Below are 18,139 nucleotides of genomic sequence, written 5' to 3' on the forward strand. Positions count from 1 at the left end.
TGAACACTTGACTTGAAATCTCCACCTCTTCCACTTGCATCTCTCTCTCACTCCCCAAGAGGATTGATTCAAAGTGACTGAGCCCATTAATACTTTGATACAATGTATCTGTCGCCGGTGACACGGCGGGACGCGTGTTAACAGGGAGGATCATATTTAAAATGGTTCCGCTCAGCACACAGAGAAAGGAATTAAACCTGGGCCGCTTGGCAAACTGGAGCGGGCGCATGCGTTCTCTCATTTACTCTCTGTCTCCTCAGCCCCTCTCCTCTTCATCTTCCCCATGTCCCTCTCATCCACTCCACGCCTCCCTCCCTCCGCTCCGTCGCTATCCCTCTTCTCCCAGTGATTATAAAAGGTCTTTAGATCTAAGGAATGAATGAATTACCGAAGGCACAGACAAGGCTTGTGATTTGGACGCCGGCGAATGAAAAATTACCCCTTTGTTCCCTTCATCAATTGCACGTCTAATGAAATCAAAATCCCGATCACATAATCAGAAGTGGGTCCTCCACCCAGAGAGAGAGAGACCTGATGTGATTTGTAACCTTTCTTTTTCCTAAGTGGAGATTAAGGCAAATCTCCCTCACATTGTTCCCTGATGCACAAATGGGACATCTGAACATCTTGGAAAATGTGTCATCAAGGAGTCCCTTTTCCAGTAATAATATGAAGAAGAAGAAAAGACAGGAGGAAACTACAAAGAACAAATCAGCTGCAACTGTTTTCTCAAAAACCTGATCTGCCCTATTTTTCCAAGGCCCTTTTGTGTGCACCCATGATGACTCCCCTTAACCCAGCGCTCAAGGTTGACAGTGTGTGGGACTGTACAACCTCGATCCAACGGTCCCTCTGCTCCGTAAACTCCTACATTTTCCTGCTTTTGACTGATTAATCCGTTCAGCACCGTGGCTAGGTTTAACGCTAACCTGCCTGGACCCATACTTAATGGTCTTTGGCTCTATACCCAAACCTCAGCCAGTTAAGCTTTGGCCTGAGTGATGGAAACACTGTGGCTACTTCACAGCCGATGGGAGGACCCCGCCTCCCTCTAGGGGATAGCTTTGCTAATTAGTATTAATTACTCTTAATCCCAACCCCTAAATCCAATCACTGGCTTCCCTTCCTCTGTCTGTAAACCCGCCAGACTCTATGCAGCCTCCGGTGGCACAGCTCGCTGGGAGGAAGCTCTATTTTTAAACTTGAAAAAGGTGGAGAAACCCCTGGCACCATGGCTCAGGACCAAACTGCATTGTGTTGCTTTGACCCACACTGCCATAGAGGGAAAAAAATAAATAATAATAAAATAAACTAGGTCAGACTCATGGTGGCAAAAACATCAAAAAGCCTTAATTTTTTCCATGATATTTTCTTCAACATGATTATGATGTTTAAACATAATTTGTTAAATTCCCCGTTTGGTAATTTGAAGAATTAAAAGATTTCCCATACAGTAGACGCTCATTAAGCCATCATTGTGTGTACTTTAGGGCAGCTAATTTGCATGAATAAAACGTATGGAAAGTGGATAATTAACCTGTTGGGACCCATTTTTATGATTAATCACAAAGTGAGGACATAGGAAATCAGTGCAGTAATAAAAGACTCATTGAGCAACCATTATATAGGGTAACCGGGATTTGTTACCCCAGTGCATAAATTAATATAGACCCCCCATTACCAACCATGTGCATTCCTTTCAAGTTCACCATTATAAGTGAATATTAATATTACTATGTGGTATCAATTGTAATACCACAACTACAAGTTAAACATGGGGAAAAAAAGTGTGCAGTGTGTTGAACTGAATGAGCTGGCAGCAGCAAGATGAATATAATAATCAAAAAGTTAAGCGACAAGGGTTTTTGATAGCCCATAAAAATAAACCACCCCGGATATTTTAAATCAACATTGAAAAGAGCAACACATTTTGCTCAGCGCTTTATCAGGCTCAGAAAAATGTATTTAAAAGAAAAAACGTTGTACATTAATTAATTTAGATCACACTTGCATTATTAATAATAATACATTACAATGTTCAATCTCTTTAGAAGTGAGTTGTCAATTCCAGAATCAACTGTGGTGTATGTTTTTCTAACCATTACCAGAAGACTTTACCTGAAGCTAAGACAGCATTCATATGAAACAATGTTTTTCCCGGTAGAATAAATCAATAATTGTGTTGCATCGTATCTAACAAATATCTTGAATGAATATGTCCGCTAAATATGAAAGTTGTAAAGATGCACAGTTACTTTTATGACTCTTGGCTTCAGCCTCATAATAGGGAGGGGTAATTGTACCTGTGTTGCCTATGCCCAGCTGCAGGGTGCTGCGGTCCTTGGTCAGCCCGTTGGTTTTGGGACTAGCTGTGGGGGCCACGGTAGACACCGCTCTGGGGGGTCGCTTCCCTGGAATCTTGACTGTCGTCCTCAGCAAGTCTATCTCTTTGCCGTGCACATTCTGCATGTAGTCCTGTAGAAAAAACGACAATAGTTGTGAATGGTCTACACACTCTACTCAAGTAAGAGTCCAGATATTTCTGATTATACACAGCGGGCCGACGAGAATCCGGGAATTATGAAAGAAAAACAAATTAAAAGACTATTCAATTTCCATACCCATTAGTCACAACCCATCTCAGACCTTCCGCTAAGGGTGCGTGATAGTGGGAAAATGATTGTTAAGCCATTATACACATCACCTGTGCCCACGCCGTCTCTCCGAACAGCGCAATGTAAGGCTTAATGAATGCAAACAGTCTCATTCTCTTTCAATTTGGGCACTTGAAAATTGGTTTAAAGCAACTACTGCCCAAATGTGGGAAGCCAAGGTGAAAATCATTGGGCTCAGCAGAAAACAGACCCTGATCGAGGCGAGCTCGGCCTTTTGCCGTCGCCCCACCGGCTCCTTTTGCTTTTATTACCGTGTCATAAAGCACTCATTTCTTTCCCAAGCCTCCTCGCTAATTACCCAGTGAGCGCTCTCATTTCATTTTATTGCTGGAATTAACAGCCAGATCGAAGCGTGCAAAGCTATTAAGATGTGTGATTAAGCCACATTCAATTAGTTTCTACAAACAATTTAATTGATGTAGCAGATAGAATTAACAGAAGGTGATTGTGTGGATGGCTTGGCTGACTGCGAAATTAAAGGTTCCCCCTCTTCCACTCGCAGTCTGCCTCCCCTCCCTCCCTTTTTCTTCCTCTCTCTCTACCCTCCTCAATCTCCCTCTCTTCCCTCTTTCTCTCTCCTTCTCTGCTCCGCTGCTCCAAATGAGCTCGGCCCCGTTTCCGTGGGTAATGCAACTGTCTCCCTTTATTTCACCTCTCTCCGTAAGTCAACAGATTCATAGATTCATAGATTGGCCCGGATGACCTGTAATAGCTGTAATGATCAAGCGATAGCCTGTTCAGTCAATTACATACATCACCGTGTATAGCACAGCGCTGCTCTACTAATAACCGCTTGTAAATTAAAGCGCTAACACACTGTCAGTGCAACAAGGCCACACACAAGGTTCACGTCTAACTGCTGGGCCTCATGCTCAAAAAAGGTGGAGAAGTCTCCCCCCCCTCAACACAAAACACCACTAATATCTTTCATTTCATCTCGCCCAAATTACCCCCTAAACGTCTCACACGCAGCACTGGAGGAGTGGGGAGAGTGATGGGTAGGAGGTGAAGGGATTTTTGGATAAAAGACGGGGGCATTTCTGACAGTGGCACCCGGGCCGCCTGAGCTGTCTTGCTGCCGGCCCAGCCGAGTGTTTAAGAGGTATTAGCGGGCCCAGCGGGATTCTGACAAAGATGGATGTGGGGAGGCTCTGCTGCCATGCGGAGAGAAGCATTAGAAATACAAGCCAGCGTGGAGCCCGGGCGCGGTGGGCACGCCACAGCCACAGCCACAGCCACAGCCATGTCTCCATTAGCCAGCACTGGGGATGGGCACCACAGGGAGGGTAGGGGGGTGCTGAGATGACCACTAGGACAACCTGTTTCTTAATACTACGCTTTAAGTCACCAGGGTTAGCTAATATATCTTCTATATACAGCCATAAATCTCTGTAGAAAAAATTAAATCATCCTGAGCCTACTACTACACGGTTGTAATCCAGTTCACCACTGCGAGCGGCGCTGGCAAATGTAATCGCATCAGTAGAAACAGTGGTTGAACAAGTCCTACATTAAAACCCTACAGCAGCACCCCTCGAGTACAAACAGTCGCGTAGCTTGCAAACACACGAATGCGATTGGAAAATAAATTGGAATGGGAGAAGAAGTGGAGGTGGTGGGGACTCACGTGTAAACTGGGGTGGTAAGTGAGGACGCCATTATCGCACAGTGTGACATATTTCTTTTTCCACTCCTTGTTGAGGGACTTGCCACTCCGCTTCAGAAGGATTCCCTGTAAGAGAGACAAGGCATTCCACAGTGAACATATGCTCCTCTCAGAGCAGCATGGCAGATGATGGGAGCCTCCGTGGAGGTTAAATACCATAAAACAGCATTATTATTGTTATTGCTATTACAGATGGGTTATGGCGGGTTACACTGAGCATCTTCTATATAAGTCAAAGAGTCAACAATCTCCATTTCAAATGACAGTTGTGAAACAGTATGGAAATACATATACATATATAATTATGTTAAACATATGAAAAACACAAGATTTACAAGTTATTAAACCCAATTACATTTTTATCCTTTTACAGCATTTGTTGGCTGACGTTAATGACGTGTTAGTTTTTCCTATTGTGACCAGCTGAACCTCCAGAGTTGGGCTGAGGCACTGAGACCATTCAGAAGGAAGAGAGAGAGAGAGAGAGAGAGAGAGAGAGAGAGAGAGAGAGAGAGAGAGAGAGAGAGAGAGAGAGAGAGGGAGAGAGCGAGAGAGAGAGAGAGAGAGAGAGAGCGAGAGAGAGCGAGAGAGGGAGAGAGCGAGAGAGAGAGCGAGAGAGAGAGAGGGAGAGAGAGCGAGAGAGAGAGAGAGAGAGAGACAATCCAATTTGCCAGACCTCCTCCCTGCATTCATACACAAAGCATGCTGAACTCTGGAAGACCTCTCAAATCCAGGGATTAGGGAGTGTGATCTGCCCTCTTCAAAGCCCACTTGCCTCTTTTTTCTATTCTACTTTATCTTCTGGGGGTCTTTTAAGGGGCCTCAAATGCTTTCCTTATCTGCTGAGTAAATCCACTGGTAAACAATGCAGTTCCTCTGCTGGAGGTGACCAAACGCTGCTGAGTGCAAAGGGGGCCAGGAGGCTCTCTGGGGTTAAATAGCGAGGAGGGGCCCCGCTTAATTAGGGGATTAAGCCGCTGTAATGTTTGTGCTTTTACAGCCAGGGCCAGTGTGTGTGTATGTGGGCTGGATAAGGAGGGGGGAGGGGGGTGAGAGGGGTTGTATTTTTGCTAGCCAGGCCCATCCTGTTGGGCTTTAATCCTTATTAACACATCAGGGAGAGCTGACCCTCTGTGACCTGGGCACCAGGCTGTTTGCCGACAATCATCCTAATCCCAAACCCTGATTCATTTGAGGAGGGGGGGGGGGGGGGGGGCAAGTAGTACTGGCTGTCAGGCTGCATGCTGGGACTCAAGAGTTTAGGGCTTCTTTGCATCTAATCAACAAACCTGCGTATATATCACCACAGCCTTCTCACTGGAGCAGGACTTTAAATATGTCTGAAACTTTTTCTTTAAAAACTCTTCGACTGTATATCTACTGTTCTCTACTAAGATCATTAAGTAACAGAGTGTGGAATAATATGTCCTGATGTTACCCTATCATTAAACCTGGCTTTAAAAATGGATAACAACATTTTAGGGCCCATTAAGAAAACAGACCTATCATTTGTTTGGTGAGTTGCTGTAAAAAACCAACTGACCAACTTGTTGGACATTTCAATACAATAAAAAGTTATAAAATTCTCTTTTCATTCAGTATTGTACATCAAATCAGAAAGCCTTGGTTAACTGTTTTGTTACTATTGATACCTCTCGTGATTTTTCAGGAAGAAACATTGTGTCCGTCAATCGATAAGTTGCTGACTGCCCAGACTCTTCTCAATTTAGTCAATACAAGAAATGTAAACACTTTTTTAAATGGCTTTCTAATCATACAAAGCAAATGATCCAGACACGAGGGCCCCTGGCCATTTGATACTGCATGTTTTTACAAGCAAATATGTTGCCCGTCTCGTGGCCTTACCGAAGCATAAATAAATCTATATGTGCAATCAGTGCCGAGTTTCATATATTTATCAGAGCCGCGAAGCAGATCAATATACACACTGCTCAAACAATAATGTGAAAATCTTTACCAATGCAAACTCATTTTTCTCTTGTTTTTATAGGAGCAGTTGCCCATTATGGCTGTGATATCTCTTCATAAAGCATGTCACTTTATGTAATTGGAAGCCTGACAAACGATTCGAGTTAATTCATCATAATTGTTCAATCGTTTGCCACGTTGCATTGAGCAGTGTGCTCTTTACGTGATAGTTTGACATCGAACGGCAACATGTGTGGAGTGGAGGCCTGTGCTTCCCTGACACACACACACACACACACACACACACACACCAAGGGATGAGTGTGTTCAGCCTGTGCGACATAAGGAAACAGGCAGATCGTCAGACACTCTCTCTGTGTCCACACAATTGTCATATCTACACAGAGGAGATAGTGTCTTTCCCTTCTTTTGTCAGACGAGCAGGAGAAAAGCTGCATCCTGCCACTGTGGCTGACTGATAGGCCGGCCCTTTGTGACAGGCCGCAGAGAAGGGTGTGTGTGTGTGTGTGTGTGTGTGTGTGTGTGTGTGTGTGTGTGTGTGTGTGTGTGTGTGTGTGTGTTGGAGGTGCAGGGGGGGCCCCGATGGGGCAAGAATGCAGTCACTGGAGCTGTTGGCGGCTGCTCAGCAGTGACTGCATTGTTATCCTCACTCACTATTTTTATAGATGGGAGGTGGGGAGGAGCAGAGGGGCTGGGGGGGTATGTGATGTGTAATTTGGCCCGATGGGGGTGAGGTTTGGGGGGGAGTGGTAATTAAGCACACATTGACACTTTGATCTCCTTGATTGTGCATTTGACTGGCCTGGGGATCAGCAAGTCACACCACTAACCCCCCTTCATAGCCCTCTCTAAACATCTCTATAGCCCCCCCCCCAAAAAAAAACCTTTGTAGATAAAGACAGGGGCCGGCTTATCCTGTCAAAAGTTGCCATGATACTCAGAGAAACCGGCCCTGGACTTCTGAAGTGAGCTCCCCCATAATGTATTGGCTAAGAATGGGAGAGTTTACAGTAAAGATTGCTCAAAGGGGATTCTTTCTTATGTGAAAAAAAACAATACAAAACAAAACCTCCTGCTCACCTGCACTCATAACACTTTACCAGCTACTGCTGGGAATTACACTAATCTCCATAAAAGAGCAGAGCTTTAATGAGATTAAAAAAAGAAATTACACATTTGTAGAATGGCCACTGTCAAGTTTTATGTTTCTACCTTGTTTTTTGAAGGTAGTTTTAGCCATTTTTATAATGATGTTGTGCACACATAAAGCCATAATTTAAACTTTCGCCAATAAGTGTTCATGTAAAATAAATGTAATATTTCTTAATTGATTTAAAATTCCATAATATCAGGAAACGTTTGGATTCATTACATGAACTTCTACTAGCAAAGAAAGACAGATCGACCGATAGATACTGTATCTGTTAAAGCGATGTCCCCCAAAGCACTATTCTCTGATTGAGTGAGGGGGCTTGGAAGCGTCACCCTGTCATTATTTCAGCTGGACCAAAGCGTCGGCAATTTTCTTCCAAAGGGAATGATATGGTTTGCTTCAACAATTTAAAAAAAATAAGGACATTCTATTTTTGCAGGTAAAGAGGATAATATAAGGATGCTGACCCATTCTCAGAAGCTCTCATACAATCATGAGTGATTACTAATCAATGTGTCAATTACTTCTCCTTTGGTTACAGTGGGACCTTTAGAAATAATCCCTGACACACAATTCAGTGTTCAGTGCTACCCCCACTGGTTCTTTTCAGCAGTGAATTATATATTTTTATATATTCATTATGAAATGGCAATTATAGTTTTTGTTTTCAATTAAAAGATAAAGTAAAAAAATACATCTATGTTAAAACAAAAATGAATCTGTATTATTTAAATGTAGCACAATGTAACATATCTTGAAATAAACTCAAAAATAAATGAGCTAGGTAAAGAAAATAATGTCTCTTGGGATTTTAACAGCTTGAGGAAAATCATAGTTGTCAAAGTTGATTACATGGATGTAAATTAAGGATTTTTTATGCAAAAGAATACAAAACTGGTCACAGGATTGGCATCATTTCCCTTAAATTGACTGGCACGACTTTAAACAAATGAATTGATGCTACATAATAACTGTTTTTTTGTTTTCTAAGGCGGCAATACGTTTGTTTTCGCAGAGTTAAAGCAGACCTTTATTTTCATTGTAATAATTTAAGAAATTAAGTTTATTATCAATAGGAGAACTCTTAGATTACACATGAATTTACCTGCAATTTATGAAGTTGAAGCAAACTGATCGTAATTTTTAACTATCAATAAATATCTATTTTTAATTTGATAGCCGTGTGATTTTTTTTACATCCTTTCCAATGGTATGTGTAAACCCCCAGCCTTCTTCTCTGCTGTACTTTAGCTCATCTACACTGGTCTAATGTTGAGGTCATTTTCTTTATGTTGTATGATGTCGCCATCTAGTGGTTACAGTAGCACATGACAAAAATCCCACTATCCATTGTGGTTGAATCTTTTGCACACAGAATAACAACGTTAAACAGAGAAGAACATAGTCACACAAAAAGGGGAACACTTACCAGAGTAACTATTAGAAATGTAGTGTAAAAAACCTAAAGGAAAAGTGCTTACCTGTTTGATAGGTATGGCCCTTCCACTGCCTATGCTGTCTGTTTTACTGTCAACGCTCTTTGCTTGTTCACTGGCTTTCCGTGACTGCAAAGAAAACAAGAAAGAGAGTCAGCAACTGAACACAGTGACAGCAAAGCAGAGTTGGGAATTGTGGGGGGCGTAGTTGTGCGTGTTGGGGCTGAGTGTGTGTGTGTGAAAAAGAGGGAAAGAGAGAGAGATAGAAAGAGAGAGAGAGACTGGGGGTCAGAAGGCATGGAGGTGAGGGGGTTTTGTGTTCTGAGCATTTGTGGGGGTTTTGTGTGTAAGAACTCGACGTTGCAAAATAAAAGTCTCAAAAAGAAGCTTGACAAGCAGACCAGCGTAACAAACAGCAGTAACATCGACGTGCAAGTTAAAAAAAAAAAAAAAAGACCAAACCAAGACCACACTAGACACATTTCAACACAGAGGAGACCAAGGACGACCACACAATTGAGTCATGACTCAGCCCTGTAAACCCTTTGGGAGGATCCTTCCCTCTTGTCTGAGAGCCACAGTGAGCCCTTATAGTGGACCTGCAGACCAACTGCAAGCTACACCACTGCAGCTTCATACAGTAGTTGCAGGGATTAGGGCTTTTGAGCACGACCAATATGTTACAGTTCATAACAGGTTAAAGGGAGAGAAGGGGAAAATGGTTAGGGTTATTTTGAAAATACTTTAGTGAAGGTAGTTTCCTTTGTTGGTACCTGCAAAGCCTGGTGGGACATGACATTATTAGGCAAATATCAAACAATTTAAGGATTAAGAAAAAATATATATCAACATTTCAAGTTTCTGGTCATACCCGTATAAGGACAAATGGTTAGGCAGTTAATATAACCTTACATGGAAATCAAAATATAAAAAAAAAAAAACGTTCCCACCCCAAAACAAATAGATGATACAGGCAGGGACAGACATGAGGGTGGTATGGTCTCACTCAGAACATGAGTTATGTCCAGTCACCAATGGAGAAGAGGTAGAGTCTGAGTTCAAGTAAACCAACTCTGGTGTTTATATTTTTTCCAACATTTTATTATTATTTTTTTTTAATGATGACTTGTTTAGCTTCTATACAGACACCATACAAAGCAAGTCACAAATTCACTTCAAAATATTCAACATATTGAGCCAAACATTGCAGTTCCCACAAAATATAGGATGGACAATAAAGGCATTATGTCATATACTCCTTATATGTTATGTACTTTTTATACCAGTACCATTGTAAATAAAATACAATACAAGATATACAGCAGTCTATTTTTTCGTCAATCCTTTCATGATAGAAAAAGCGATTATGCGAGAGTTCATAATCTCTGTACCAAACCTAAAATTGAGAAAAATTTTAAATAAATAAATGAAAAAAAAAAATGTAATGTGCAAAAATAAATAAATAACTTAAAAATAAATAAAGGCAAAACAAATATTAAGTTTAACTACATTCATACAAGTCGGTGCAACCCAGTTTCTTTTATTGGCAACTTTTCAGTATAATATCTCTATAATACCCCAACACCCTACTCTATTTATTTATGAAGGCCTTCATAAAATCACCCAAATATACTCTGATACCTTTCTGATAATACATTTATACCACATTGTTTTTTTAATTCCATTCAATACTTCCCAGAAAAATAAGAAGGAATCAAATAAAAAGGGAACGAAAAACAGAAAACAACTTGTCACCTCTAGTCCTGGAGTCCTCATTTTATGGCAAAAGGCAGTGTGATGTCATGTAAGGAAAAGGTCCTTTGGGAAAACAGTTCCAAGAAGTGACTTGACTGTACTCGTGTGTGTGTGTGTGTGTGTGTGTGTGTGTGTGTGTGTGTGTGTGTGTGTGTGTGTGTGTGTGTGTGATGTTTGAATGGGAGTTTGGGGGTGGGGGTGGGGGCAGGACGGGGCATTTCCAGAAGAATCCCTACAGTTTGTTTTACTTGGTGATATTTGACAGTCTACTTCGAGTGCGTTCAATCACCCAAATGGAATGGACTTTAGGCGGCGTTAGACGCAACGTCCTACGGTTCCCATATGGTGCAAGCTCTATGCCTTACACTAAATGCGATACAGCATCCAGGGTAAAGCAGGGACAAGCCGTAAATCCTCAATAAATAATCTCTTCTCTATCAGGATTGGCAAAGCAGGGGTACTCTCTCTTTTTTTTTAAACCATCATGCTCTTCTAATTCGGAAGGAGTTGGAAAGCCCTTTTTGTTGAAGAAAGGTTGGAAGCAGAAGCACAAATCTGCAAATATTGAAAAACAGTGTCAAATGGTTATTTTTTTGTGTTTTGGTTATGTTTCTGTGTTCGTACGATGGAGATCCAGAACAAGTCAAGGAACTTCAAAAAATAATGAAATGGGGAAACACCAAATGGTCGACATCGATAAATGGAAAAAATAAAAAAGGAATGGGTTGTGTGGGATGGAATTTTAAGTATAAAAGATGCCGTAGTATTCCTCTAAATTTCTAAACAGTGTGCTTTTCAACACAAAAAGGGACAGACAGCCTGAAGACGTCAGGAAAAACCACAGACAGATTACAAAACGGAGATTGATAAGAGAGTTTCTTGGCCATGGAAGCACTAGGAAAGGAGAATGTGTACTGTGCTGACACCTAGTGGCCAAGGACAGTTATGGCAAAGATCTTGCTTGAAATGATTTGTGGGTGGTGAGATTGATTTTGTGAGGGCGGTGAAAAGACAAGAGTGATAAGAACTTCTGTAGTAAAGCTTTGAGTTTTTACTTACTGACGTAAAAAAAAGGGAATTCCCTCTTTCTTTTTCTAACAAACAACATCTTGTATTTTTGTCGTCAAGATTTAATTTGGGCCCAAAAAATCTGAACCCAAAACAAATCTTTACAATGCAACCCTGTTAACTGCACATTGCAAATTATTTTTCTTAAATTTACCATAGCCAGAGCCACCAATGTGACATATATTTCCTTTATATCTAATAACAACTGGATTGGATTCATTTTCTTGCAGCAATATTTTCCTCTGTAAGACTGGAACAAAATACTACTGTGTGTACTACTATGTGTGATATCTTAAGTGAGTCTGTCAAAGCTTGTCTACTGATGACGTTAAGGCATGTTTTTTCTTTCTTCGATTTCTTGTCTTAAAACTCCACCAAATAAACATAAGGTGAACTACTTATAAGATTGTGCCGAAAAAAACCTGACAGGCTCTTCGGAATGGCAGCCTGCTAGTTTATCGGTGAGTAGCAGGACATTTTGGAGAACTAACACGGATGTGATTTTTTTTTTCTCTTTTTTGTTTTTTGTTTTTAACGAACAAATCTAGGAAAGGGACATCCTCGATATTGTAGTGCTGATGAAATATTTTCTCTTTGTAAATGGCAAAAAAAAAAAAAAAAAAAAATTGGCACTGAAAGTCTTCCTCTCCTTTTCGACCATCGCAAGTGTCACTGAAGAAACATCACCCGGTTAACTTCCCTCCTCCTCCTCTCCTCTCCTCTCTTCCCTCCCTCACCCTCCCACACTCGGCCTCGCTGCTCCTCAGAAGGTCATGAGCTGAAACTCCCGCTCGGCTTGCCACTCCGGCACCCACACTGGGTAGGTGGCGTGCTTCGGCATCTCCATGACGCGGACGGGCAGAGGCTCGTGTCTCTGGTGCACATGGTTAGTCACTACCTAGCAGGGAGGGAAGGGAGACACAACAAGGGGGAGCTAGAGCGAAAACAGCCTGTAGTACTGCTCGGAGGCCACAGAGCATGCGGCTTCCACAGCAGCTACGGGGGTACACAGGGTGAAGGCAGTACGGGTAGATAGAGTAAAGTTGGGGAATAGATAGATAGGGATTTTTAGAGAAGAAGTTGATTAGAAAAAGAGGAGAAGGGAAGAGGTAGGGAACAGCAGTGAGAGGGCAAAAGAGGAAAAAGCGGGGGACATTTTAGAGGTGGGGAAGGGAAGAAATAATCTCACATAGCCCGATTTCTGTCTCATAAAGCTCACAGAGTTCAGAAGAAAAATATTGGGGAAAAAAAGAAAGTAGAAATTGGATAAAATAAATCGAGATAACTGAAACTTTGGAAAAGTCAACTCATGAAGCCAGAACAGATGAATCTATTTGAAGAATAACAATGGCCATTTTGGTAGACGTTTCTACAGACCTTCCTGAGCTCAAAGAGGCAGAGGTATTGGCCACGCGAGATTAGGAAAAGGCCTATAGCAGCAAAGAAGAAGTAGTTGTGGGAGGGAAGAGAGAGTAGGAAAGGGTAGAAGAAAGAGGGCAGAGGGCTAAGTAAGTAAAAGACAAGCGTAGGGCAGCTAAGGAAAGTAGAGTGGTTAGTGCACACATATGCTATTGGTTAGAGCAAAGGGGGACAAATACGTGGGGGTGAAAAAAGAGAGCAGGCAGACAGGGTGGGGTTGGGATACTTGAGGTGTGGTAGCGGAACCTTGTCGTTTTGAGATCTGATTCGGGGCCAGTGTGGGAAAGGGCTGAGGATTGGGGGAGTTATCTAGGCTCTGGAGATGGTTAGCGGCTGGGTGAGTTTTTATTTCTACGTATTAGCAGCTTGTAAACAGGGCATAGGCTGGCTCGGACTTGAAAGTGTAGCTTGGCCGGGCTGGAGAGGTGGCATTGGTTTTGTTGCTGCTGTCTCTCCAGAAAGGATCTCACTAAGAGGAGCTGGGGGAGATTTAGAGATGAGAAACTTAGGCCATGTGCACCTTCTAAATCCAATTAAGAAATAAAAGAGGACATGAAAAGAGTTGACGTTTCTTTTACTATTTTTTTTCCCACAGTGCTTATCTTCGATATTTGCTTTAGAAAGAAGGGTAGTTTTTTTTTTTTGCATTTCGGGGGGTCTCATATAAGTATTAATGAGTCTTTTTTTCTCCTTTGCTCATTGTGCTGTATGAACGAGACACTTGATTCTTTGCCCGCATCGGAGGGCAGGGGAGGTGGCCGTGAAGCATTTTTTTCGAGCTACCTGCCTCCCTCTGGTGGACAAAGTGTGCTTGGCAACGATCTCCTTTTTTGCCTAGTAGTGTGAGTGGGTGTTGCTTTGCATCAGCTGTCGCATACTTACTGTGAAAATGTTGGAGCGGCGCTTGGACTGCTTGCGGATGGGCGTGGGCGTGTTTGAAGCAGCGATGGTCTCAATGCGCATCTCCCGCTGACTTATGCTGGGGGTGGAGGGAACGGAGGAGGAGTAGTCGCCGAACGCAACCCCGCCATTGGCCGCCTGGGGAGCAAGAGCAGTTAAGAAAGAAATTACAGAATCAGGGGGGAAAGGAGGGCAGAAAGAGAGATAGAAAGAAAGACAGAGAGAGACGGGAAAAGGAGAGGGAATAAAAAAAACAAAAAAAACAAGCAGGTCAACTGAGTATGCTATATTGATAACATATGGACTATTATGGATTTCACTAATTTTACAACAACAAAAAGCAATGATTATGAGCTGAATTACATAATGCTTAGCAAGTCAAACCGCACTTTGATGATCTGGATCTTACCTGGTTTATGTGAACAGAGGGGATAGCTGCAGCGGGGACTGACGAGTGGCTGGGAGAGTTAGGGAGCGATTTGCAAGGGCCGATGGAGAGCTGCTGCTTTTTCCTCAGGGCCACAACCTTCTGGGCAACTGGAGAAGAGAGTGACAGAGACACACACCGACAGATTGTTCATTCATTCGGTCACAGTCTTCCTATATATTAGTAATGTCAAGGAGAGTTTTGTTGCTCCGCTCTGAGATAGGTGTCAGCAGAAATGGACACAAACTTGCTTGCATCAGCTATCAGACCTGATGCATAATTCAATAATAAGCATGTTAGTCTTGGATAAATGTACCCAACATAAACTGTTGAAAGTGAACCAACCGGAAACTATAGTACAGTATGCCGATTTCCAAAAGACTTGGTTGACTCGTGACTGCACAGTACATAAAAACAGATGGTTGTTAAACTGATCTGAAAAGCCACCTTCCAGTTGCAGGTCCAAAAATAAAATGCTAGGAACATTGTCGTAATTTAGTATTTTTCATTCATGTATGAATTTGCATGCAATTGCAGAGATCTAGTCTTCGTTAAAGGTCACTTATTTTAGGTATATGCTACTACGTACTAGCTATCACTTAAAGGGATAGTTCAGCCAAATAGCATCGGTTCTTACATAGCTCTATTTAGCAGCAAATAGCAGATAAATCGTTTAAGTAAATTTTTCATTTTCTTTTTTAAAGGGGTCAGGGAGATTTTAAATAGCTTTTTTAAAAGGGTGAAAGAGAATTTAGATTTAGAATAATAAGTGACAGGGAAATATTTCAAAAAGCGCATCCTTCCAGCCTACTATTTTTGGTGAACTGACCCTTGATTGCATCAGATGTTGTACAAATTACATCTGCTACCTTCATTTAGGACTAATGTAAATGTCTGCGCATGCAACAAAAGGCAACCATGGCGATGTTAGGTCTGCAGGTTTACGTGTACACCCAGTGTGAGCGATGCAATGTCAATAAAGTCTCCATAAATTACTAAAACAGAGAACATTATTTTTCTGTCATTTTTGTGCAGAACAAAACAAAACAAAACACACTATATTATTCCAGTGCAGCTCAACAGAGTAAGCGAAGCTAATTCCAGCCGGACACAGAGCAAATTATCACTTCCACCTCGGGCAATTTGTTTTCCAGTCAGGTAACAAGCAGCATACTGCAACGTGGATTATACATATCCCCTGGGACAAAAAGTCCCTGGGTTTCCATTTCCGTACAAAATTATACTTGCAATTTTTCTGTTGGTCCGTGTCACTCACAGAGCTCTACAGAATGATGTTAGCCACAAATGAGACCGTTGTCAACAATCTGAACAATTGGATTTGCCATGGCCACTGGTGCGGCCCGTCACTTAATTCGCGGCACACTCGAGTGGGGCACTGGGTGGGAGGGAGGCGATGCATGACGTGAATTAGCACCGAGGGGAAAGAGAGATGATTTGAAGTTGCGCCGACAGCTGGGACCATGCCGCCCAGCTGCCTGCTGCAGCAGCATGGCAAATAGAGGAAGAAGGCAAAAAGAGTGATACAGAGCGACTTCTCCAGACAGCACACGCTCCTTCATCTCTTTTAATTATTTCAACTTGGGCTTCAGGAAGCAATTAAGGCCGGGAGAGAGGAGACAATGTGCCGAACGCGTCAAAGTCAGAGAAATGCAAAGTGAACGCTGCTGTGTTACATATTCAGATGTTTTGTTAAGGGATGACAGGCGTTTCAAAAGGAGCCTGCAGCCTTCGGGGGGATAATGTTCCTGGGTTGATGCAGCCGACTTTCCAAATGACAGTTTTATGACTTCAGTTGTGGATTCAGAGATTCCAGATACTTTCGAGACACTTTAAAGAAAAAGATTTCACCATTGATACACAACTGGTCTCTAGCTCGGGAGCTCTGCATTTGTATGGAATCAATCATTCTTATTTTAACTTCCATGATTGTAATCAATTATAAAATGTCGCTGTATGTTACGTTGGTCCTCTGCTGTTCAGACTGTGCAATGCTAATAAGCATGCTGAGTGAACAACATAGGGAATATTAATGTGCATATGTACACCCCTCCACATGAGTCAAGCAGGCTCTAGCATTAATGAATGTTGCAATAACTCATTAACAGCATGAGATACTTTTCAATTAGCCCCGAGTGAAGGGGGGGGGACTCAAAGAGTTTTACACAGACCTAAATTAGACCTAATTTGACAGATTTTCTTTGAATGGAAAAGAGGTTAAAAGACCCTGTATACTTGGTATGTTCCCACCTTTCACTCATAATCATACTCATTGAGTGAGTGAAGGAGGAGAGTACGTCAAAAACTAGGGCACAATTTCCCAAAGCCTAAGTTTACGACTTCAAATTGGATGTGTGTAGACCAAAAGCTCCCTTTTGAGATGTTAAAAGAGGTGACACTTTAGTTTAACAAATGACCTAAAATGATTAATCAATTATAAAACTAGTTCCAATTCCATGATTTGTAAACTAACTAAATCAGCTCTAGTGAATACAATGCCAATCAAAGAGAAAGAATGCAGCCAAGGGACAGCCAAATACCTCTCATTTGCCTAAACTAGTGGAGAGTGTTTTACTTATTCATACAGTGTACCCCCCTCTTACCGTCCTGGAAGACTCTCTCCACATTCAGGCCATAGGTTGAGCAGGTCTCATAGTATGTGCAGCGCTTCAGGTCGTTTGACAGTTTTCTGGCCCGCGAGTCGTCAATTACTCTGGGGTTGGCAGCACTGATTGCATCTAGAAGAACCGGGTAAGAAAAGAAATGACTCGCACATTAAATTTCAATGATACGCCTGGTGACATTCGGTATTTTTCATATTGTCAACATATTTCATGAAAAGATCAAAGAATCGTTCATAAATACAAACTGTTAAGTAATTTCCTTAAACTGCTGGGCACTTTGACGGATGTTACTAAATTAGAAATAAATATTGGAATTATTGGGAGAATCATACTCATTTGAGGTACTTGTTTTGGGTCAACAAAGGAGGCTCTATTGAACACAGAAATAAGATATTGTGCATCAGGCTTCTGTAAATCAGGCTTTTGGCTACAAATACAATCCTTGTTAGTATGAATAATTTGTTAGTTTTGGTCTTTTTGTGGAATTTGTTGATATTGAGAATAACAGAATAATATAGAATATGCCGAATGTAACTTTTAAATCATATTTGAAACAACATTCTGTATATTGTGTGTAGTTCCGCCATAGAGAAAGCAATATTTTGACACAGCATGGTATATATATTTCAGAAGTAGAGCAAACACCTTGTGTTCCAACGAGGACCATGGGGACCTCAGCGGTGTTCCTATAGCTGGACAGGCGCAAGAAGTAATTGTAGACGGTCTGGAAGCTGATCTCATCCTCCAGGCTAAAGACGAAAACCACCGCATCCACCCAGGCAGCAAACTGAGGACAGAGAGAGAGAGACAGAGAGAGAGAGAGAGACAGAGAGAGAGAGAGAGAGAGAGACATAATTTTAAATATATGTCTTAAAACATGTTTTGAATGAATACAGTTTGCTCCTGTAATTTTACAGACAATACAGTTATTGTTAGTTAATAGTAGTTCATACATACAGACAGAAGGGGGCAGTGTAGCATCATGGCCACATGTGTCTTATTTTCAGGCAATATACCAGCACTACATGTAATGCCAGTGGATGATAAC

At 41.8% G+C, this 18,139-nt stretch overlaps 1 protein-coding gene across 3 annotated transcripts in view; it reads right to left on the bottom strand.

The window, feature by feature from the left end:
* The window catches only part of agap3 (ArfGAP with GTPase domain, ankyrin repeat and PH domain 3), a 259,851-nt gene that overhangs the window by 182,620 nt on the left and 59,092 nt on the right, over window positions 1–18,139 (bottom strand). For all 3 annotated transcript variants that reach the window (XR_013845012.1, XM_080033721.1, XM_080033720.1), the window contains exons 5-11: window positions 17,737–17,878; window positions 17,071–17,205; window positions 14,432–14,559; window positions 14,005–14,160; window positions 8,926–9,009; window positions 4,303–4,407; window positions 2,304–2,475 (exon numbers count right to left, since the gene is read on the bottom strand). Coding sequence is in view for 2 of the 3 variants with exons in the window: in XM_080033721.1 (XP_079889847.1) it covers window positions 2,304–2,475; window positions 4,303–4,407; window positions 8,926–9,009; window positions 14,005–14,160; window positions 14,432–14,559; window positions 17,071–17,205; window positions 17,737–17,878 (922 nt within the window). In the remaining variant the exon portion in view is untranslated. The remainder of the gene's footprint in view (window positions 1–2,303; window positions 2,476–4,302; window positions 4,408–8,925; window positions 9,010–14,004; window positions 14,161–14,431; window positions 14,560–17,070; window positions 17,206–17,736; window positions 17,879–18,139) is intronic.

Source organism: Ammodytes marinus (genome assembly GCF_949987685.1).
Source record: "Ammodytes marinus genome assembly, chromosome: 9".
NCBI classification, from domain to species: Eukaryota; Metazoa; Chordata; class Actinopteri; order Uranoscopiformes; family Ammodytidae; genus Ammodytes; species Ammodytes marinus.